We start from the raw sequence: 23593 nt of genomic DNA on the forward strand, positions 1-23593 counted from the left end.
TGCTATTAAGATCTTAGCTAGATATTCTGGATAACTTGCTGCAGCTTCTACATTCAGCACTTGCTGCTTCACCTTGCACTTTTATGTTATGGAGATAGTTTCTTTCCTGAAACCTCATGAGCCAAAGTCTAGTTTCAAACTCTTCTTCTGCAACTTCCTCACCTTTTTCAGCCTTCATAGAATTGAAAAGTCAGGGCTTAGCTCTGGATTAGGTTTTGGCTTATGGGAAGTTGTAGATGGTTTGATCCTCCATCCCAACCACTAAAGCTTTCTCCTTACCAGCAATAAGGCTGTTTCACTTTCTTAACGTTCATGTACTCACTGGAGTAGCACATTTATTTCCTTCAAGAGCTTCTCCTTTGCATCCACAACTTGGCTAACTGTTTGGTGCAAGAGGCTTAGGTTTTGATCTGTCTCAGCTTTGACATGTCTTCCTCACTAAGTTTAATCATTTCCAGTTTCCAATTTAAAGTGAGGGACAGGCAACACTTACTTTCATTTGAACACTTAGAGGCCATTATAGGGTTATTAATTGGCCTAATTTCAATATTGCTGTGTCTCAGGGAATAGAGAGGCCTGAGGAGAGAGACAGAGATGGGGCAATGGCCAGTCGGTGGAGCAGTCAGAACACACACATTAAGTTCACTGTCCTAATGGGCAGGGTTCCTGGCACGCCAAAACAATCACAATACTAACCTCAAAGATCACTGATCACAGATCACCACAACAAATACAATAATGAAAAAGTTTGAAATGTTGTGAGAATTATCAAAATGTGACACAGAGACACGAAGTGAGCAAATGCTATTGGAAATGTGACACTAATAGACTTCCCCATGCAGGGTTGCCACAAATCTGCAATTTGTAAAACATGCAATATCTACAAAGTACAATAAAACAAGGTAACCCGATAATGTGTTTCAAACAATTGCATTCATTGTTATTTACCTCTTCTAATCCTCTTTCTTATTATAGAGAATTCAGAATAATACGCTATGGACCATTATGGTATATTTGGTGCTAATAGATTTTTATAAAATTTTCATTTATAGCATTATTTCTATAACAAAAGATGCTGAAACAACCAATTAAAAACTATAACCATAACATAACTGTCCACATGCCAGAAACTGCTAAACTTTTTGAATGCAAATCTCGTTTAATTTATACAACAACCATGTTAGGTGGGTATTATTGTTATTCCTATTTTATAGATAAATAAAATGAAGTTTGGAGACATTAAGTAATTTGTCTAAAATCCAGCTAGCAAATGGTAGAGCAAGGATTTGTACTGAGGTCTACCTAACTCTGAAGCCCATGCTCTTAACCACTATCTTTAATATCTGACAAACCATCATGTTAAACAATGGCTCTCAACAAGAGTATATGGCCTTTCTGAAGGTCTTGGAGATGTTGTGGGTAGGAGAACAAGAAAAACTGTCCTGCCCAGATGCCAACAGAACTAAGCCCCACTGAAAAATATTGATTTAGAAGTATTCTTAATCTGCACACCTCCAGATAAAAAAATTAGGACTCTTTTGACTATTTTAAGAAATTTCTTTCTTTTAAAACTTTTAAATTATTTACATGTTTCATTAATTCACACTGCTTTTCTCAACAACTTGCAGGAAAAATGATGTTTTGCCTTATCTAAAAAGTTGGATTATACCAATTCTCTAAATACTGTCACAATTCATTTCTCCAAAGAAGACATACAGATGGCCAACAAACACATGAAAAGATGCTCAACATCACTCATCATCAGAGAAATGCAAGTCAAAGTCACAATGAGGTATCACCTCACACCAATCAGAATGGCCATCATCACAAAGTCTGGAAACCACAAATGTTGGAGAGGGTGTGGAGAAAAGGGAACTCTCCTGCACTGTTGGTGGGACTGTAAGTTGGTACAGCCACTATGGAAAACAATTTGGAGGTTCCTTCAAAAACTACAAATAGAACTACCATATGATCCAGTAATCCCACTCCTGGGCATATACCCAAAGAAAACCATAATCCCAAAAGAAACTTGTACCATAATGTTCATTGCAGCACTATTCACAATAGCCAGGACATGGAAGCAACCGAAATGCCCATCAACAAATGAATGGATACAGAAGATGTGGCATATACATACAATGGAATACTACTCAGCTATAAAAGGGGATGAGATGGAGCTATATGTAATGAGGTGGATAGAACTACAATCTGTCATACAGAGTGAAGCAAGTCAGAAAGAGAAGGACAAATATTGTATGCTAACTCACATATACGGAATCTAAAAATGGTACTGATGAACTCAGTGACAAGAACAAGGAGGCAGATACAGAGAATGAACTGGAGAACTCGAGGTATGGGAGGGGGCGGGGGGTGAAGGGGAAACTGAGACGAAGCGAGAGAGTAGCACAGACATATATATACTACCAACTGTAAAATAGTCAGTGGGAAGTTGTTGTATAACAAAGGGAGTCCAACTCGAGGATGGAAGATGCCTTAGAGGACTGGGGCGGGGAGGGTGGAGGGGACTCGAGGGGGGGGAGTCAAGGAAGGGAGGGAATATGGGGATATGTGTATAAAAACAGATGATTGAACCTGGTGTACCCCCAAAAAAATAAAAAATAAATAAAACAAAAAACCAAAAAAGAATCAGATGATTGAACTTGGTGTACCCCCAAAAAAATAATAAATAAATAAATAAAATTTAAAGTTCAAAAATAAATAAATAAATAAATAAATAAATAAATAAATAAATAAATACTGTCACAATTATTTAAAATTAAAAAATAAAATGGGTGGTACCAAAGTGACTTATGAACAAACCTGAAGGCATGAGTGAGAATATATACACTCTTTAAAGGAGACTCTATATATAGGGATAAATAAAGTTCTTTTTAAAAAAAAGGGACAAGAAAGGGTAGAGAGATGTGTTAAAAAGTCGTATAAGGAAACTTTCAGGGATGATGGATATTTTCACTTTCATGATTATAATGAAGTTTCAAGGTCAGTACATATGTCAAAACATATCAAATTATACACTTTAAATATGTGCAGTTTTTACTTACAATAGCCAGGACATGGAAGCAACCTAAATGTCCATCGACAGAGGAATGGATAAAGAAGATGTGGCACATGTATACAATGGCATATTACTCAGCCATAAAAAGGAACAAAATTGAGTCATTTGTAGAGACATGGATGGACCTAGAAACTGTCATATAGAATGATATAAGTCAGAAAGAGAAAAACAAATACCATATATTAATGCATACACATGGAATCTAGAAAAATGGTACTGATGAACCTAGTGGCAGGGCAGGAATAGAGACGAAGACATAGAAAATGGACTTGTGGACACATGGGGGGAAGGGGAGGCTGGGATGAATTGAGAGAGTAGCACTGACAGATATACACTACCATGTGTAAAATACATAGCTAGTGGGAAGCTGCTGTAGAGCGCAGGGAAATTAGCTTGGTGCTTTGTGATGACCTAGAGGGGTGGGATGCTCAAGGAGGGAAGGGATATATGTATACATATAGCTGATTCACTCTGTTGTGCAGCAGAAACTAACACAACATTATAAAGCAATTATAATCCAATAAATATATAAAAAACTCCATATCAAAGGGAATTTTCTTAATTTCATAAAATTAAGATGAAATAAAATTAAAATTAAATTAATAAAAAATAAATACGTGCAGTTTATTGTTTGTCAATTATATATAAATACAAGTATTTTTAATATAAAAATTAATTTCTGGAGGCTATAAAATAAAAGAAGAGTCTAAGTATTATCTCCAAACAGTCCCACAAAGCCTGAGATGCAATACAGATGGCAGGTTTAAAGGAAATAAACAAGTCACTGATTCACAATTTCCTTCTTAAACAAGCTACAGGACTGCAGAAATTAAGTAGCAAAAATATTAAGATTCCAAAATACAGAATAGAGGGCTCTCCTTGCTGGAGCCCCTTTTCCTAATTCAGATCAACAGCATGCACTGAGGCCGGGCTGGGTGAGAAACCACGGTCAACACCATGCAGACCCCAGAAGTCACCCACTGACCACACAGAGCCCACATATTACGGAAGATCTGGTAAACCCCTGGGCCCATGCTTCCAACCTGGCCTCAGGCCAAGCATTCTGGTCAGCCACAGGCCCCAAGACTCAGTGTGCATATTCTCTTGTTCCTGGCAGCTTGACCCACTTAGATTACCCTACCGGGTCTTCACAGACTTTTGAGTTTGCCGTCCTTACCCTAAGGCTATAAAGATTTTCTCTGATTAATGTTTCATTTTGTTTTGATATTATCTGTAGGCTCACCCCCACATTAAAGAGAACAGTGCTTAATTAAAGGTGAAATTCTCACTCCAAAGGGTAGCGAACTTTTCTAACTCGGCAGGAAGTGGCAGCAAACAAGAAACTAGACTTAGCCATACCCATCCCTGAAGTAGAGGTTGGGCCAAGAAGAAAAACAAATCCTGGAAACTGGTTCTTAGGGCACTAGTTTCAACAAATTCAGTGAAGAAACTTCTGACATAAAACTTCCCTCCTGGAGATCTTCCCCAGAGTCCCCCAAAACACACACACACACACACACACACACACACACAGAGTCCCAACTCCCTCCCTAGCTTTCCCCTCCCCCACTGTGGTAGGTCACTGAAATGGTAACAGGAATCTCTATTATCCTGCCTCCAATTTAAGATAAAAGAAAAATTCTTTTTTTTTTTTTTTGATCCTGGTGAAAAGGGAAAGTTCACAAAGGATAGTAACGCAAATTATTACAGGACAACAGGGGTCAGAAATCTATTCTTATTCAATGAATAAACAACCAATATTTTAATTATTATATATCAGAGCATTAATATTAAAGTCAGGAAGAAGACAAAGAGAGCTGTTATTACTATTAACATTTTTCTACTCAATTCATAAAATGATAGGGGAAATATCACAAAGAAGGCAACAACAACCTCCTCATTTGCAGATAACCTCACTCTACCGAGAAGAGACAAGAGAAATCACTGAAAAAATTATGAAAACTAAAAGAATTCATTAAGATGACTAAATGGTTACAAAGTTAATATACAGAAATTAACACTTCTTTTATATGTCAATAATAATCATAAAAGAAATAAGATGAATAAAAATTCAAACATAGGACTTCCCTGGTGGTGCAGTGGTTAAGAATTCGCTTGCCAATGCAGGGGACCAGGGTTTGATCCCTGGTCCAGGAAGATCCCACATACTTTGGAGCAACTGAGCCCATACACCACAACTATTGAGCCCATGTGCTGCAGCTACTGAAGCCCGCACACCTAGAGTCCATGCTCCGCAAAAAGAGAAGCCACCACAATAAGACCACACAATGAAACGAAGAGTAGCTCTCGCTTGCTGTCACCACAACTAGAGGAAAGCCTGAGCACAGCAATAAAGACCAAACGCAGCCAAAAAAAAAAAAAAATTCAAACATAATAGCAAACAACAATATAAAATACTCAGGAACAAAATTAATAAAAGGTACTAGTAAGGTCATGTTATCCTAAAGCAAGAGATGCCTTAAGGGCTTATGAACTGTCCCATCACTAACTTAGAGAGTAGGGCTGGAATCTACCACAAGAAATTGACTCTACACCTCTGAACCCTCACATGAGCCTTCCTGTCAATACAACCCAAGAGGAAATCATGGCCTCTCTCCCCAGTGACGATCTGATCAAGACCTGATCAAGACCTGCATTTCCCTGGCCTCTAGTTCTGAATCACAGGAATCAGCTCAAAACTGTTCACATTTCTCAGATCTCATGTAGGAAATGGAGCTAATCAGCAGAGAATCAGGATTCACCACTTTTTCACGAATCAGATAAAATGTGAAGACAAATCAGATAAAATAGAGAAGACACATTCTCTAACAAACGGATTTCAAGGAATTCTTAAAGAGCTTTTGGCAGAGAACCTTACTAAATGTATGTGTGGAAATAAATGAGTATACATACCTTTTACATTATTATTACTGAATAGACCCAAAAGAAAAAATGTTTTAGAATGTGTTTATATTACTAAGAAATTCCCAATGAATAAGTCCTCAATATTTCAGAATCTGTGATTATTTGATTATGGTTTGGTTTTTGGATTCTTTCCACTCTCTGCACAAAAGTAGTTTCCTAAGAAAATTAATAGTGTAAACCAATGGTTTGAAGCACCACAGAAGCATCTGTTTACATTCAGATAATTAATATGCTAAGCACTCTTATCTATTAAATTAAAGCAGGTCATCTAAAGACTTTTCTAGATAATACTTCATTAGCCGAATTATAATGAGTATATATAGCTGAAGTAATAAAACGGACATCTGTTTTAAAACATTATTCAATTTAGGCCTTTTACTAAATCAAACTAGCTTTCATATATAACTTTCAATTACTGAGGTTTTATGTGGGAAAAAAACAAAAAAACCTACAATGAAATAGAAAATAAAATTCTTACCTTCGAAGTTCTCCATTCCCAACCATCGCCTATCTTCTGTGAGTGTTTAATGAATTCTGCACAATAATGCTGGAATGTTTTTTCTCCAAAGAATTCATCTTCTTCCATACTAAATGATAACTGAAATATAAAAACTAAGTATTAGCATCAGCTGTGGTAATGAATACTGACAAGAATTCTGCTAATTCATGTATTTCTTTAAACAAACCAAAATTTGGGATGTACACTGGAAAATAATCTCAGAGCCATTCCAGGAAAAAAAAAGAAAAGAAAAATGTGTTTTGTTTCCATTTTTCTCACCCTATCCCCATTTTTTTAATCTGGAAGAAAACCCCAAATCAACATAAAATCCCAAACCTAGCTTTGTAACGAATCTGTATCTATGGTCCAAAAAGTTTAGTTTGTCCATAAATTTAGTTTCAAGAGTTTGGTATTATGTCATTTCTTCTAAGCTACTGCTTCCAAACAACCTCCTCAGACTTCCTTCTCTATCTCCTACCTTAGCTCTTATATAGATGGCGTGACAGTGATTAGTGGAGCTGGGCTGTTTTTCACACTTTATTAGAGTTCAATTCACTAACCAATGATGTTCTAAAGCCCAAAAGTATTTGTTTTGCAAGGTATAAGGTTATGATCACCTAATTAATTACCTACTTTATTGAGTCTACAAATGTGACAAATCAAGGATTACCCATATATTTGTTATATAAACCTGTCTAAAACATGAAACATTGTTTACAGAAAGAAAATTATAGAGCAGCTGGAAGGAAACTCACAGATTATATAGTTCAAGCCTCCTGATGAGAAAAGTTGGACCAAGTGAATTCCCACATTCTCCTCATTAGCGATAAGCATCATCAGGACCATTAGCACGTCTTAACTGCTTTCTATGTCAGGTCCTTATGCTAGACACTTCACATTCCCACTTAATCCTCACACAACCCAAAGGCTGTTGTTATCCTCATTCCTCAAATGAAAAAGAGAAAGTAATCTACTCAAGAATACAAATGAGGAAAACTTCAAACCTCAGTTTGGCTCCAGGGCCAATGATCAATCTGTACTAGCTGATTCCCAGTCCAATGTTCTGACTATTCAAATTTAGTATGACCTATATAAGAATTTGTTCATTCATCCAACAAATACATATTGAATATCTACTAAGTAGTAGGCACTGTACATAGGTAAAGGTTAGATAAACAAAAGTAAAAAAATATATAGTCTTTGCCTTGTAAGAACTTATTTTGCAATGAAGGGAGATAACCAGTAACAATAATTACAGTAGAAACTCTCTTAACCAACCTCCATTCAACTTGCCAGATTAATTGACACAGTGTCTATTCCCTCTGTAAAACAATGACTAATGTCTACAGCATGCTAATGAAGCATCTCTGCTCCTATCAGTTGAGTGTATGTTCACAAACCACATTCATGTATGATAAATACTACTTTAATTAAATGTAACACAAACCAAACCAACAAAATGTAAGTAAAAAAGAAAGACAACTGTTATTTCTATGATGTAAATGCTATAAATACTTGGAAAGACTATAAAGGTAAGTCTTCATAAGAAAAAACAAACTACTATTGAACTAGTTATAGACAATACAACTGAAAAGGTTGGCTGAATGGAAAAAAAATCATACAAATCAAAGATTATGCACTCAGACTGCTGCACAAGTGGCTTCAGTTCTTTCTTTTACACCAAAACTAGAAATTTAGAGGATGCATTCCAGGTTCTGTATAATTAAGAATGTACAATGAATTCCAATCAAGTACCCATACTTAAAGAAAATGCCCTGGTCATATACGAGAAAATTGGCAAACGAATATATTTATGTTTTAAGTTGAAATAAAATGTTTTAAGTACATATGTATTATATTTTAACTCTAGCTTTAATCAAATTTTTCAATTAACACCTCAACTCTAAATTCTGATAGCACTGGAAAAGAGGACTTCAAGTTAAATTATATACAATGGAGCAATGCACAGATTGTGGTAGGCACAAGAAGAGTCCCTTAAAAAGAGGGGATGGTGTGAGAAAGTGTGACGGGTGCAAGGATTCTTCAATATACGCAAATCAATCAATGTGATATACCATATTAACAAATTGAAGGATAAAAACCACATGATCATCTCCATAGATGCAGAAAAAGCTTTGACAAAATTCAACACCCATTTATGATAAAAACTCTCCAGAAGGTGGGCATACAGGGAACCTACCTCAACATAATAAAGGCCATACATCACAAACCCACAGCAAACATCATTCTCAATCATGAAAAACTGAAAGCATTCCCTCTAAGATCAGGAACAAGACAAGGATGTGCACTCTCGCCACTACTATTCAACATAGTTTTGGAAGTCCTTGCCACAGCAATCAGAGAAGAAAAAGAAATAAAAGGAATCCAAATTGGAAAAGAAGAAGTCAAACTGTCACTGTTTGCAGATGACATGACACTATACATAGAAAATCCTAAAGATGCCACCAGAAAACTACTTGAGCTAAGCAATGAATTTGGTAAAGTTGCAGGATACAAAATTAACACACGGAAATTTCTTGCATTTCTATACACTAACAATGAAAGATTAGAAAGAGAAATTAGGGAAACAATCCCATTCACCATTGCAACAAAAAGAATAAAATACCTAGGAATAAACCTAACTAAGGAGGTAAAAGACCTGTACTCAGAACACTATAAGACACTAATGAAAGAAATCAAAGATGACACAAACAGATGGAGAGATATACCCTGTTCTTGGATTGGAAGAATCAATATTGTGAAAATGACTATACTACCCAAAGCAATTTACAGATTCAATGCAATCCTTATCAAATTACCAATGGCATTTTTCACAGAACTAGAACAAGAAATTTTACAATTGGTATGGAAACGCAAAAGACCCCAAATAGCCAAAGCAATCTTGAGAAGGAAAGATGGAGTTGGTGGAATCAGGCTTCCTGACTTCAGGCTATACTACAAGGCTACAGTGATCAAGACAGTGTGGTACTGGCACAAAAACAGAAATACAGATCAATGCAACAGGACAGAAAGCCCGAAGATAAACTATGGTCAACTACTCTATGACAAAGGAGGCAAGGATATATCATGGAGAAAAGGCAGCCTCTTCAATAAGTGGTGCTAGGAAAAATGGACAGCTACAAGTAAAAGAATGAAATTAGAACACTCCCTAACACCATACATAAAGATAAACTCAAGATGAATTAAAGACCTAAATGTAAGGCCAGATGCTATAAAACTCCTAGAGGAAAACATAGGAAGAACACTCTTTGACGTAAATCACAGCAAGATCTTTTTTGATCCACCCCCTAGAGTAATGGAAATAAAAACAAAAATAAATAAGTGGGACCTAATGAAACTTAAAAGCTTCTGCACAGCAAAGGAAACTATGAGCAAGATGAAAAGACAACTCTCAGAAAGGGAGAAAAGATTTGCAAACGAATCAACAGACAAAGGATGAATCTCCAAAATATATAAACAGTTCATGCAGCTCAATATCAAAAAAACAAACAACCCAATCAAAAAATGGGCAGAAGATCTAAATAGGCATTTCTCCAAAGAAGACATACGGATGGCCAAGAGGCACATGAAAAGCTGCTCAACATTACTAATTTTTAGAGAAACGCAAATCAAAACTACAACGAGGTATCACCTCACACCAGTTAGAATGGGCATCATCAGAAAATCTACAAATAGTAAATGCTGGAGAGGGTCTGGAGAAAAGGGAACGCTCTTGCACCATTGGTAGAAATGTAAATTGATACAGCCACTACGGAGAACAGTATGGAGTTTCCTTGCAAAAATAAAAATAGAGTTACCATATGACCCAGCAATCCCACTACTGGGCATATATCCAGAGAACACCATAATTCAAAAAGACACATGCACTCTAATGTTCATTGCAGCACTATTTACAATAGCCAGGACATGGAAGCAACATCTAAATGTCCATCAGCAGATGAATAGATAAAAAAGATATGGTACACATATACAATGGAATATTACTCAGCTGTAAAAAGGAATGAAACTGGGACATTTTTAGAGACATGGGTGGACCTAGAGACTGTCATACAGAGTGAAGTGAGTCAGAAAAACAAATATCATATATTAACACGTATATACAGAATATAGAAAAATGGTACAAGCCAACCAGTTTGCAAGGCAGAAATAGAGACACAGATGTAGAGAACAAACATATGGACACCAAGTGGGGAAAGTGGGCAGGGTTGGGGGGTAATGAATTGGGAGATTGGGATTGCCATATATACATTACTAATAAGAGAAAAAAAAAACCAAATTGTACGCTCTAAATATATGCAGTTTATTGTATGTTAACTGTATCTGTATAAAAGTTCTTAAAAAAAAAAAGAAAAGAAAAGGACTGAAAACATCCATGGAGTTTGAAAACGAAGCAGTCATTGATGTCTTAGTGAGCAGTTTCAGCAATGGTGGAGAGAGAAGCCAGGCTGTGGTGGGCTGAGGAGAAAACTGCAAGTGAGGAAATAAGTAAAAAGTTTGTAGACTACTTTTCAAAAAATTTGATTGAAAATTAGATACAAATTGGTAATAGAAGCAGCACATAGACTTAGGGGAGGATATTTCTTTTCCTAAGAAAGGGAGACATGAATATATGTTTAAGCTGAGCAAAGGGGACTGGAGAGAGGGAAAAGTTGAAAATACCAAAGAGAGAAAGTGACTAATGAAGCAATATCCTAAAGGGGCTGGGAGGAGATATGGTCATCAGCACAGGAGGATGGATTTGAACAACACAAGTAACACCTTGTCCCTTGTAATCAGAGGAAAGGGATTTGAGGATGAATATGAAAACTAGAGAAGTTTTTCAAATGGGACCCCAAATTAAGGAAGACAAAGTGTGATGATCACGAGATTTTCAGATGCAAGGGTAGAGGACAGTGATAAAAGGAGCGTTTGAGAAAGTAAGTATAGATTAGGAATTGCTGGTGAAAAAGATGACAGGACAGCATTTAAAGATGAGCAGAAACAAGTGAAGGCCCAGCACAGGTTGGGAGCCTGAATTTGTAGTGCAACTCTGTGAGGCATTGTGGTTGCCTTCAGCAGTGCTCAGCAGCCCAAGTGTTGGAACAAGTAGAGAGGGCTGCATTAAGTATACATGCAAAGTTGAGGTTTTGCCGGGTTGACTCAGTGGAAGGAAAAGGGTGAAAGAGGGAAAAAGAATATGCTAGTGAGAACAGCGCAGAGGTCCAGATTATGTAGAAAAGAAAAGATGCCAAGAGAAGGTTGAAGGGGCTGGGAAAATATGACAGTATCAAGAAATATTACATATGAAAGAGTGTCATGAACAGCTACGGTGAAAGGAGGGAAATGGAAGAATGGGAAGACTATGAGATTTAGAACTTGAGAAGGTCTCGGCTGTGGCCATGGGAGTAAGTATATAAAGCAGCTTAGAGATGAAGGTCACTGGAGCTCAGGAAGTTTAAAAAACTATAATACTTATAATGTTTTCTGTCTTCCACATGGAAACTGAAGTCACTTAGGATTATTCTGAGAGCTATTGGAAATGGAGAGCTCTTTAAAAAAATATGGAAATTCAACTAGAAGATTTAGAAATGACAAGGGGCAAATGGGAGAAGACAATAGAGCACAAAGGTGGTAAGTAATACATGGTATATAATGCCAAGTCCATCAAGAATAATTACTAATAAACCAATACCTGTTTTCATGATAGCCAAACACAACCTTGGATTCCTTCTCAAGATGGCGCTCAAGGCAGCCACTACCAGTGATCAGGGACAGTATGTGAGAAAAAAAGTCTACCTTGCCATATCTGGTAGAGGTGAATTTCATGAGTAGCAGGAATATATACATGAGGCTGGAGAAGCAGTAACCTAAGATTGGCTCTGCAGAAGTGACATCTAAGAAGTCTGTAAAAGGAAGAACAGAAGCTAACTTAGCTTAGGAGGAGGTAAAGGGAACAGAATGTGCAAAAGCCTAAGAATCTAAGAGAAGGGCTGGTAATTGAAGAACTCTTGTTTAACTGAAATACAGAGGTAGAGGAAGAGTATAGAGAAAACCACAGCTGATAAAGACAAGAAGGCTCTGTAGCCTGAGGGCCCAAAAGGGTTTGGAAAGTGGGAGTAAAGAGATGCAGATCTGTATTCTGGCTTTGAAAAGAGACTAAGATCTAACCTGACTGGATGAAGACCAGTTAAAAGGTTCTTAGAATAATTCAGAAGAGACAAAATAATACTAAACAGAGACAAAGATTGGCAGTTGGGTAGAAGAGGGATGGATTCAAGACATTTTGATAGTGTAGTATACTCATTACCACAACTGGCTGACCTTGGTGTGTAAGGGATTGGTGGGAGAAAAGCTTTAACAAAGAGTCCTTTGCCTTAAGTGGTGGTCTACTGACTGAAACAGATCCCTGGAGGAAAAGCAGGTTTGGGGAGTGAGATGAGTTTAATGTAGCACCACAGAGTCTGAGTTTGAAATGCCTGTGGAATATCCAAGCAAAGAGATCTAGCAGGCATTTCGAGATAGATCTGGAACTCAGGAGGAAAGAGAAATCTGAGCTAGAAATATTGATTATAAATCAACATTTCATAGATAACAGAACACATTTGATCACTTAGAGGATACAAAACGAGAATAGGAAGACCAAAACAAAGCAGTGAGAGAAATAATTTTTCCAACTATATGATGACCATGACATATACTGAGACATACTAAATCAAAGAAAAATTAAATTTAATTCATTAAGAATACTAATACATTTTGAAACATTTTATAAATTCCAAACAAACCCTTACTTAATAACAAAATTAAACTAAGTAAAAACACTCCACTTCCTAAACCCTCCAGTTGCTTGAGGTTTACTGAACTATTCAAAATGTTAGTCAAAACATAAAATTTCACTCAATAGCCATAGTTTATCTAATTAACAGTACTGTGCCACTAGCAAAATGACTGAACATCAAAGCACTAATTAATACTTGGTTGAATACTTTTTAAATTACCTAAGGACTGGGCTTTGCTGAAGGATGTTACATACAATAATAAAAACACTTATGGCTTGATTACGAAATTAGGAACTATATTATATTAAAATGATATCCATCTCAATTCAAATCATCATAATATGGTATAATGAAATATCACTGAGTAATTATTGCTTCTTTGCTCAAGTAAGAATGTTTCAACTCATTAAAAATGAAAATGTAATACAATCAACATTTTTATATGTACTTTTCAAATTGTAACACTCTGGTCCTTTACCAACTTCATAGTCTAGTAGAGACAGAAATCAGAATCTTAGAACTTTTTCTATTATGAGATGGCTGAAATTATGGTCAAAAATGGAAAAAACCACAACTGCAGCTTATTAAGCAATAATGGCAAGAGTAATCCTTACTTTGTATATGGAAAACCTGACACATGTGAACTGCCTGTTTCCAGACTTAAGCTATCTTCAGACCAGAGGTGACAACAGAACACAGAAGAGCTCTCAGTAAAAGACTGCTTCCAATTCTCATATTACCCTAAACAATGGACCTCTCAACTCTTATTATAAGGAAAAGTTAGAAATGAGTCAGAGCTCTTTCATGTCATAAAATATAAGTTGTTAATACATCTATTTTGCTTGAGTTTCACTCTTGTTGAACAGCTGGGGGTTTTTTGTTTGTTTTGTTGTTGTTGTTTTAAGCTCAAACAATCAAAACCTTAATTTAAGTGCTCCAACAGAGGCTATAGATTAGAAAGGTAGAATCATTTTTTTCCTTACCAAGTGAAAGCAGTCTTTCTAAACTATGGGTTAGCCCTGAACTAGACAGTGTGAAGAAACTTATTCTGCTGCTATTAAATACATCTTTTCAGAAAAGCAGCCCCAATGAATTCTAACACTGTGTATATAATCATTGTTCAAATGATCCTCTTTAATTTTAAAAACAATTTTTTTTCACTGTAACTGTCCACATTTTTTTATGGGATTTTTAATCTAATGTGTGGGGAACTGATTCTTTGTTTTGGGATTTTTTGTTTTTGTTTTTGTCATCAAAAGAGACATTTCTTTTGATGACTCTATAAATCAATGTATATCAGAAGCATAATAAGACTAAAACACTTTAAGAAATATAGCTAGGGGCTTCCTAGGTGGCGCAGTGGTTGAGAATTCGCCTGCCAATGCAGGGGACACGGGTTCGATCCCTGCTCCAGGAAGATCCCACATGCTGCGGAGCAACTAAGCCCGTGCGCCACAACTACTGAGCCTGCGCTTTAGAGCCCGTGAGCCACAGCTATTGAGCCCATGTGCTGCAACTACTGAAGCCCACGCACCTAGAGCCCGTGCTCCACAATGAGAAGCCACGGCAATGAGGAGCCAGCGCACCACAACAAAGAGTAGCCCCCACTCACCGCAACTAAAAAAAAAGAAAGCCCGAGCACAGCAAAAAAGACCCAACACAGCCAATAAAATAAATAAATGTATTTAAAAAATATATATATATAGCTAAATTTCCCCAGAACCTAAGCTCATTTACAAAAATGTGATTATCAAAGAAGATACTATGCATATCTTTAAATATTAAATATCATTTTTAACTAATAAAAATAGGCAGGCAACTTTCTCTGTACCTGTCTCTCCCTACAGCAATTCCACATTTTAACTTTAGATTTAGACTCTTTCCTAAAAAATCATGCAATTACTAGCTAGGGAAGTGAATTCAACCTATTATCTTTATGTGAATTTGGCTTGAATTAATTTAGATTAGTTAATCACTTACTTAGCAGGGTCCTTGGGCAGTGGTCCTCAAATTTTAGAGAGCAAAGAAGCACCCAGCGTACAAATTTAAATGTGGAATCCTAGGCCCAGACCAGAAACATTACCTGATTCTGAAGGCCCCAAAATAAGCATTTGTAATTAGCACCAGCGATAATTTTGAGGGGGATTCTTGCTAGGACACTGAGACAAAAGATAGATCATTTTAATAGGGGTATTAATGGGCCTGGATTTCAAGGCATTTGGCAGCCTAGGCAAGGCACAGCAGCCATGACCCTGGTAATCCAATAAATAGCACAGGAAGCAGCAAAAGAGAAGTTGATTCAGACTTGACACCAGTTGGCCAGCAGGCTCAGCACTCCCTCCTTGCATTCCCACTGAAACACACATCCCAAAGTTTAAATGGGATACAACATTTTACCTAAACTGGAATTGACAGATTTGGGGTAGCTTTATTGGTAGCTGATGCTTGCTGTAGCCTCTGCAGCAAAAGGACCAGTTAGGATGAAGCTACGTAGGCATCTCGCTCTCCTCAATTCTATATTTCCTTCAGAAAAAAAAGAGCCTGCAGTGCCCCCTGCAGCTTGGGGCTGAAGACAGAATTCATGAGACAGCTTCCTTTCCTCAACCCTGCCTCATATTCCAAGCACCTAGGGAACATCTCCTTCAGTGGGTCTCTATGCAGTGGTGTGCTGGAGCTGGATTGTATGAGAGAGTCAACTGTTAATTTTTCAGGAATTTGGGGAGCCAGTTGACATCAAGTTGACAGCTTGAAATTGACCAGAGTGGGAATATTTACACCACAGAAATTGGCAAATACCACAACTGGCTTCCAATACCCACTGGTAATTCTCTTTCAAGACAATTCTCTCCCAAACATACAATGTTCATGGCCAGAAGTGGAAGGTGAAGCCAAGTGGAGAACTGCATGCAATGATGTAAAGTCAACAATAGGTAGCTGTGGGAACAGTATGAGCCCTCAGAAGAATACTGTCTCACTACTACTCCTTCTCCCCCCAAAACACTCAAAAAACTATAAACCATTTCAAATTACACAAAAATACTCCCCTCATCAGAGACAAAGGACTGAAAGATTAAACAATAGAAGTACATTAGTATCTCTCCTTCATAAATTGGGTTGTACCTATCAACATGCTCTCCAACCTACCACTGAGAAGAGTCCTTCAGCATCTAAGTGTAGTGAGGGGGATGTAAGTAGCTTACTCACTCTGACAAGAATGAGCAAAACCATCCCTACACAAGTCCCTCTTCTGTCAAGGTAAGAAAACCAAAAACCTCAGTAAGAGCACAGGGCCAAGATGAAGCTCGTGCACCACAAGAAAGAGGAGCCCTGCCATAAAGAGGAAGAGAGAAAGCTTGCTCCAATAATGGGCTTGCACTGGTAATCAGGAGAAAAACTGAGTAATTATCTACTTTACTTTCCCAATTGAAAAAGAAAAAGGAAAAATAAAAACATAGCCTCTGAAAGCAAGAGATGAGAGGGAAAACAACAGCTAAGATTAAAAAGGAAACTAAAGAAGAAAAAACTGGAAGGGAATTCAAACATATAATAGTAGACAAATTCTATATGAGGCAAAAGAGAGAAGTACAGAAGCTGGAAAAAAATTTCATTAACATTTTAGCATACACACATGAAATGATCTCCAAACGCAGAAGAAAAAGGACTGAGAAGAAAACAATGCATATTGACTGATAGAAAGGACAAAGAACACAGATCCAACCTACAAATAACTGGCATTTCTGAATTGAAATCATAAGCAAATATACAATTGAAAATTTTTTCCTAAGCTGGGTAAAAGAAAAATTAAAAAGATTTACAATGAGTGGATTCACTATGTTTGAGAAAACTGCTGGGAAAAAAACCCATGCCTAGGGCTTCCTAGGTGGCGCAGTGGTTGAGAATCCGCCTGCCAATGCAGAGGACACGGGTTCGATCCCAGCTCCAGGAAGATCCCACATGCCGCCGAGCAACTGAGCCCGTGTGCCAAAAAAAAAAAAATGCTAACTTAAAAAAAAAACAAAAAACCCATGCCTAGAAGTAGCCTATGGAATATCTGTATTTAAAGGGAAAAAAAAGGAAAACAAAAATGCAGGCAGAAAAAAGTTTACCTATAGCAACTATAAATTGGCACTTGCCATCTACTCCTGCAAGGATTAAATCACATGTGCTGTTGCAGCTGCTGACCTTCAACACCCCCTGAAGGGAATTCAGGGTGGAGACGGGGAATGAGGCAGTCTGTGCTTTGGAAAAAACAGAACAGGTCTTCAGAGACTTAGATGTTTTCAGGAGCTGATTTTGTGAGCCAATCCTTGCATCTCCTCATATGTAGAAAAGCACTAAATCCCTTCATGGTGATGTCTACTCCTTGCAACTAGCAGAAACCCTCTACAAAAATATATGTTTGATTGCATGTACTCCTCCTTCTTCAAGTAATCACATATATACTGACCTTCCCCCCTATATCTTTGGAACAGTTTCTCAGAACTATCTGTGATGCTGTCTCTCAGGCTACGGTCCTCATTTTGCCCCAAATAAAACTTAACTCATAACTTTCACATTGTGCATTTTTTAAGTCAACACCTACAAAGGAACGAAAATCAGGGTGGCCTCAGCCGTCTCTTCCACAGCAAGGTACACCAGAAGATGATAGAGCAATATCTAAATGGCTGAGGACTTGTGACTTATAATTTTATATCTTAGCACCTATAACAGAATTAGTCATATGATGAATATTAAGTAAAAGTTGTAAGGTACAAAAGAAAAATTCAAAATTTTAAATGAATTTATTTTACATATCTCTACCTCTTTATAGCACCTTTCTTCAACTAAACTTTTAAGCCTATTGATCAATTGGATCTTTTCCCATTCAAACAACAGATTTATATGACATCCACACTTTCTGATACTGGTATCACTACTTTTAAAATATTATCATTTTTTTACATAAAACAAAATTTCTCTGCATGCACCATCCCTCCAATGTGATAATTTGAACTGATCCACCAACATCAAACTCTTTTGCTGCTTTTGAATAGTGGGACTTGAAGAACTAACTCTAGTCAGCACTTATGCTAATTAGACCAGAACCAGGAACTAAAGGCTTATGACCTTGGCCAAAGATATTCAACAAATAAGAAGGTACAAAAACCCTCAACACCACAATAGAGAGCCCAGAGATAAACCCACGCACATATGGGCACCTTATCTTTAATAAAGGAGGCAAGCATATACAACGGAAAAAAGCCTCTTCAATAAGTGGTGCTGGGAACATTGGACAGCTACCTGTAAAAGAATGAAATTAGAACACTTTCTAACACCATACACAAAAATAAACTCAAAATGGATTAAAGACCTAAATGTAAGGCCAGATACTATAAAACTCCTAAAGGAAAACATAGGCAGAACCCTCTATGACATACATCAAAGCAAGATCTTTTTTGACCCACCTCCTAGAACCATGGAAATAAAAACAAAAATAAACAAATGGGACCTAATGACACTTAAAAGCTTTTGCACAGCAAAAGAAACCATAAACATACAAGAAGACAACCCTCAGAATGGGAGAAAATATTTGCCAAGGAAGCAACTGACAAAGGATTAATCTCCAAAATGCTCAGGCAGCTTAATACCAAAAAAGAAAATAACCCAATCCAAAAATGGGCAGAAGACCTAAACAGACGTTTCTCCAAAGAAGACATACAGATGGCTAAGAAACACATGAAAAGATGCTCAACATCACTAATCATTAGAGAAATGCAAGTCAAAGCCACAACGAGGTATCACCTCACTCTGGTCAGAATAGCCATCATCAAAAAATCTAGAAACAATTAACGTTGGAGAGGATGTGGAGAAAAGGGAACTCTCCTGCACTGTGGGTGGGAATGTAAATTGGTACAGCCACTATGGAAACAGTGTAGAGGTTCCTTAAAAAACTAAAAATAAAACTACCATATAACCCAGCAATTCCACTACGGGGCATATACCCAGAGAAAACCATAAGCCAAAAAGAAACATGTACCATAATGTTTATTGCAGCACTATTTACAATAGCCAGGACATGGAAGCAACCTAAATGTCCATCAACAGATGAACAGATAAAGAAGATGTGGCACATATATACAACGGAATATTACTCAGCCATACAAAGGAATGAAATTGAGTTATCTGTAGTGAGGTGGATGGACCTAGAGTCTGTCATACAGAGCGAAGTAAGCCAGAAAGAGGAAAACAAATACCATATGCTAACTCACATATAGGGAACCTAAACAAATGGTACTGCTGAACCCAGTGACGGGGCAAGAATAAAGATGCAGATGTAGAGAATGGATTTGAGGACACGGTGGGGGGCGGGGGGGCAAAGGAGAAGCTGGGACGAAGTGAGAGAGTAGCATTGACATATATACACTACCAAAAGTAAAATAGCTAGTGGGAAGCTGCTGCACAACACAGAGAAAGCAACTGAGTGATGGGTGATGGCTTAGAGGGCTGGGATAAGGAGGGTGAGAGGGAGTCATGGGAAGGAGAGGATATGGGGATATATATATAAATACAGCTGATTCACTTTGTTGTACAGCAAAAACTGGCACAACAGTGTAAAGCAATTATATTCCAATAAAGAGCTAAAAAAAAAAAAAAAAAAAAAAGCCTTATTTCCCCAAGCTCTTCATTCATTCACCCAACACCTACAATATCCTAGCACTTGCTGTGTGTGTATGTCCTCATAGAAAGAAGTGTCAAAATTTTTTCTAGGAAAACTGGAAGACTCCAAAAAAAAAAGGGAGTCTGGAAAACTTAGAACTGAATTTTGAAATCTGAATAAGGGCCTACCAAGTGGAGATAAAGGCATGTCAAAAAGATGGAAGAGCTCCAGCAAGAAAGGGCCTGAAAAGAATGTGCTACGTTAAAAAAAAAAAAAAAAAAAGGCAGTAGATGAAGCATAGGTTGTGTAAAGTATGGACAGATAAGGTCCAATGGTTCCCAATCTCAGGAGGAACCACTCTTGAAGGGGTTGTTTGGAAATGAATAGGATCATACTGGGTTGTCACCAGACAGGGCTGGGGGTGGGGGGTAGTTTGCTATTGCCATTTAGTGCTCAGGGACCAATTTATAATAAGCATCCTGCAATGTACAGCACAGATCCATAAAAATGGCAGTTGAGCCCCCTTTGAGAAAAAATGAGGAGTAGGTTAGGCCTAACAAAGTTTGGAGGACTTAACCCTAGGGTTTCTTAGTATGTCTTTGAATGCATATCTTTGAAATCTGTGATCACAACATGCATTTCACTCACTATATACTTCCAAGGAGGCTGTATTTTTCCCTCAGCAAGTGAAATGTTTCCTTTTCTGGCCATCATGAAGCTCAGAACTTAGTCTGTATCTCCCAACTAACAATTATACAACAGGTCATAGTATATTTTTGCATATAATACAACCCCACATCATCTTTCTATTCAAGCCTCATACTTTCATGACTCTGATTTATCTTTATTTTGTATGTTTTTATATTAGACATAGTTTATAAGCTACTGTAAATACTTTTAGAACAAAATAGGGTATAAATTTTAAAATATAAGCAACAGAAGTAAAATGGAAAACAGAAAACTAGGCAGTGAGGGGAAAAAATATGTTGAGCCCCCAGAATCATCCTGGGAGAAATTTAAGGGACTTTTTTAAAAGAGTATAATACATGGTCTTTGCCCTCAACAGTCTGTAATTGAATATGTAAGAAAAGATTTAAACTGAAAACAACATTAGAGAATAAAAGACAGTAAAAATTAGTGATAAATTGCACAACCATTGTTTAAAGAATTAGTATGGATTAAATAAATAATTATAATAGCATGTATTTAGCTCTTACTATGTATCAAAAACTATTTTAACTTGTTAAATCTCACAGCAACCCTATGAGGTAGTTACTGTGACTTTCTCCATTTTACAGATGAGGGAATTGGGACAAAGAGGTTACGTAATTTGTCCAATGTTAACAGCTGTTAAATGTGGCAATCTGACATAAGGCAGTCAGTCTGGAACCAGAGCCTCTTCTCTAGAGGAGTTACATTTCAGATAACCCTTGAATTATAAAAGGATATTGAAAGGCAGAGATACTACAAAAAATGATGAGGATGATGGGGCCAGGGGTGGGGGGGGCATCAAATCTAGAAACAGGTTGAAATGAGGCAGGTTAGATAGGTAAAGAGCCTAACTAGGGGGTGTAGATTAAGGAACACTGGAGAGGGGATGCGGAGGGGAGCAGTTTCTAAATTGACTTAAAACTCTAAAGAGAGTCCATTTAAAACAGTAGACAATAGTTAACTATTGTAAGTTTCTGAACTCAGAAAGGATGATTACAAAGTTTTTCTCCAAAAGCTATTACATGACAGTGATATGAAATAACCCTAACTTCAAAGCTAAATTCATATTAGTAAATACTCTTTCTGTGTCCTGTAAACCTACAAGATCAAGGACTTTAAGGACGGGGGTGCCAAGTACATTAGAGGAGCCTCTGGTGCTGCATAGTTTTCAGCAGACTCTCCCTAACCTGGATGCTTTTGGGGTAGGGTTTATTCTCCATTCCCCTACTTTCCAATTGTTTTATACCCAGCTGTACTTGGCTCCTGAAGACATTTGTTAATCACCAAATAATCTGTAGGGTACTTTGTTGTTGTTATCCTTTCCTGATCATGTTTATGTTTCAAACACTGCCTCTAGGGTCCCAAACACATCTCTAGGCTTCAAAGATATAAATAATCAAATCAAGCCCAGTCTTAAGAAACTTATATAAACTTTACCTTACTTGTTTTTCCTGAGGGGTTGCTTATCATTCTCAGAAACTTAAAAGCATAATCTTGTAATGAATTCTACAACCAATGAATCCAGTTTAGAACTAGTGAAAACTGTTTCCACTAGTTTCAATTAAAATACCAATAACAATTTTAAAAAATACCAATAAAAATTTTTAAACCTTGTAATTCAAGACTAATTTGACTTTCTCAATGCTCAACATTTATATTTCGCCAAGTTTTCATTTTGTAAATCTCTCCTCTTGTCCATATCTGACCCTTCAGAAGCAAGGATTCTACGTGGGATTCTATAACATATAATAACGCAGGTGAGTACTGCACAGGGCCTATGCCTTCCAATTTTGAAAAGTATAAACTAAGCTTTTGCCACTAATGAGTGAGGCCATTGTCAAGGTGTAATTTTTGAAACGTTATAAACATGATTCATACAAAGTGAGCCTGTGGCAAAGGTTTACTGAATGCATAATGAAGGAGCAAGCTGAATGGTAAAAATTATTAAAAAAAAAAAAAAATCTTGGAAATAGGGCAATAAAACTATAACCTTCAGTACTATTTTTTTTTCTCCCAGTCAAAAATAATCTGCATCTACATTAGACAAAAAAAAGAAAAGAAAGTAACTGCAGAGCCTGGGCCTTAATCAATACGATGTCAAGCAAAAGTACGGTCCCCTAGATAATTAACTGAGTCTCTACCAGGTGGGGCTGTTAGACAACACTGTTTTGACTTTGAAAAGACACGTAGTTATTTTTGCCTTTTTGGAGATGTTTATAATTTTTACCATCATAAAAGTTTGTTTCTATAAATCAGTTAACGATTCCTTTATCCCACCCACCCACCCCAGTCATGATTTCAGATACTATGAGCTGTTAGGTTATTTGGAAGAAACTCCTAATAATAAATAGAAACGCCTTCAAGTTAAGTGGCACTTGACCGCGGGAATCACCAGTAACTTAATATCCTTTGTTTCAAAGTTACAAGGCAAAGACATTCTATCCTGGTACAGGTACAGGGTTTAAACACAGGGCTGTAACTACCTAAGTCAAGGGTAAGGTCTCCATACTCGCCCGAGTGCGGTCCACACCCGCAGGCGGCCCGGCCTGCATTTCTCTGGCGGGAGCCCGGCTTTCCCGGTCTTTTGTTCGGGGCTGAGCTGTTTCCCGCCCACCCGCGCCCGCCCTTCCTCCCGATCCCAAGAATGGGTGAGGACCGTGCGGGAAACAGAGCCGGGAAGAGGGGGCCGGCAAAGACTGTGGGAATACTCACCCGGCTCCGCTCGGCCCCTGACCCCGCCGCCCGGCCCAGCGGGGGCGGGGCGACGGGAATGGGGGAGGGGAGCCGGGGAGAGAAACCCATAGCCCAGCGAGCAACCGCGCAGCCAGCGGTCGCAGGGAGGCGAGCGATGGTCCCTCGGGGCCAAGGGTGCGGCGGTACAGGAGCAGGGCCTGCCAGGCGGGGCGCCCACCAGTGAGGCGGCCCCACCCCTCCCTCAGATGCCGTCGCCGGCGGCGACCCAGTCG

The 23593-nt window shown here is 37.8% G+C and overlaps 1 protein-coding gene across 10 annotated transcripts in view; it reads right to left on the bottom strand.

Moving 5' to 3' along the window:
- The window catches only part of ATG10 (autophagy related 10), a 229322-nt gene that overhangs the window by 205574 nt on the left and 155 nt on the right, over positions 1-23593 (bottom strand). For 7 of the 10 annotated variants that reach the window (XR_009054400.1, XM_057740023.1, XM_057740033.1 and 4 more), the window contains exons 1-2: positions 23340-23579; positions 6480-6599 (exon numbers count right to left, since the gene is read on the bottom strand). Coding sequence is in view for 9 of the 10 variants with exons in the window: in XM_057740023.1 (XP_057596006.1) it covers positions 6480-6599; positions 23340-23429 (210 nt within the window). In the remaining variant the exon portion in view is untranslated. Of the gene's footprint in view, positions 1-6479; positions 6600-23110; positions 23225-23339; positions 23580-23593 lie in introns of those variants that run through there. The other 3 variants (XM_057740006.1, XM_057740015.1, XM_057739998.1) reach the window with 3 other exon arrangements.

Source organism: Hippopotamus amphibius, chromosome 1 (genome assembly GCF_030028045.1).
Source record: "Hippopotamus amphibius kiboko isolate mHipAmp2 chromosome 1, mHipAmp2.hap2, whole genome shotgun sequence".
NCBI lineage: Eukaryota > Metazoa > Chordata > Mammalia > Artiodactyla > Hippopotamidae > Hippopotamus > Hippopotamus amphibius.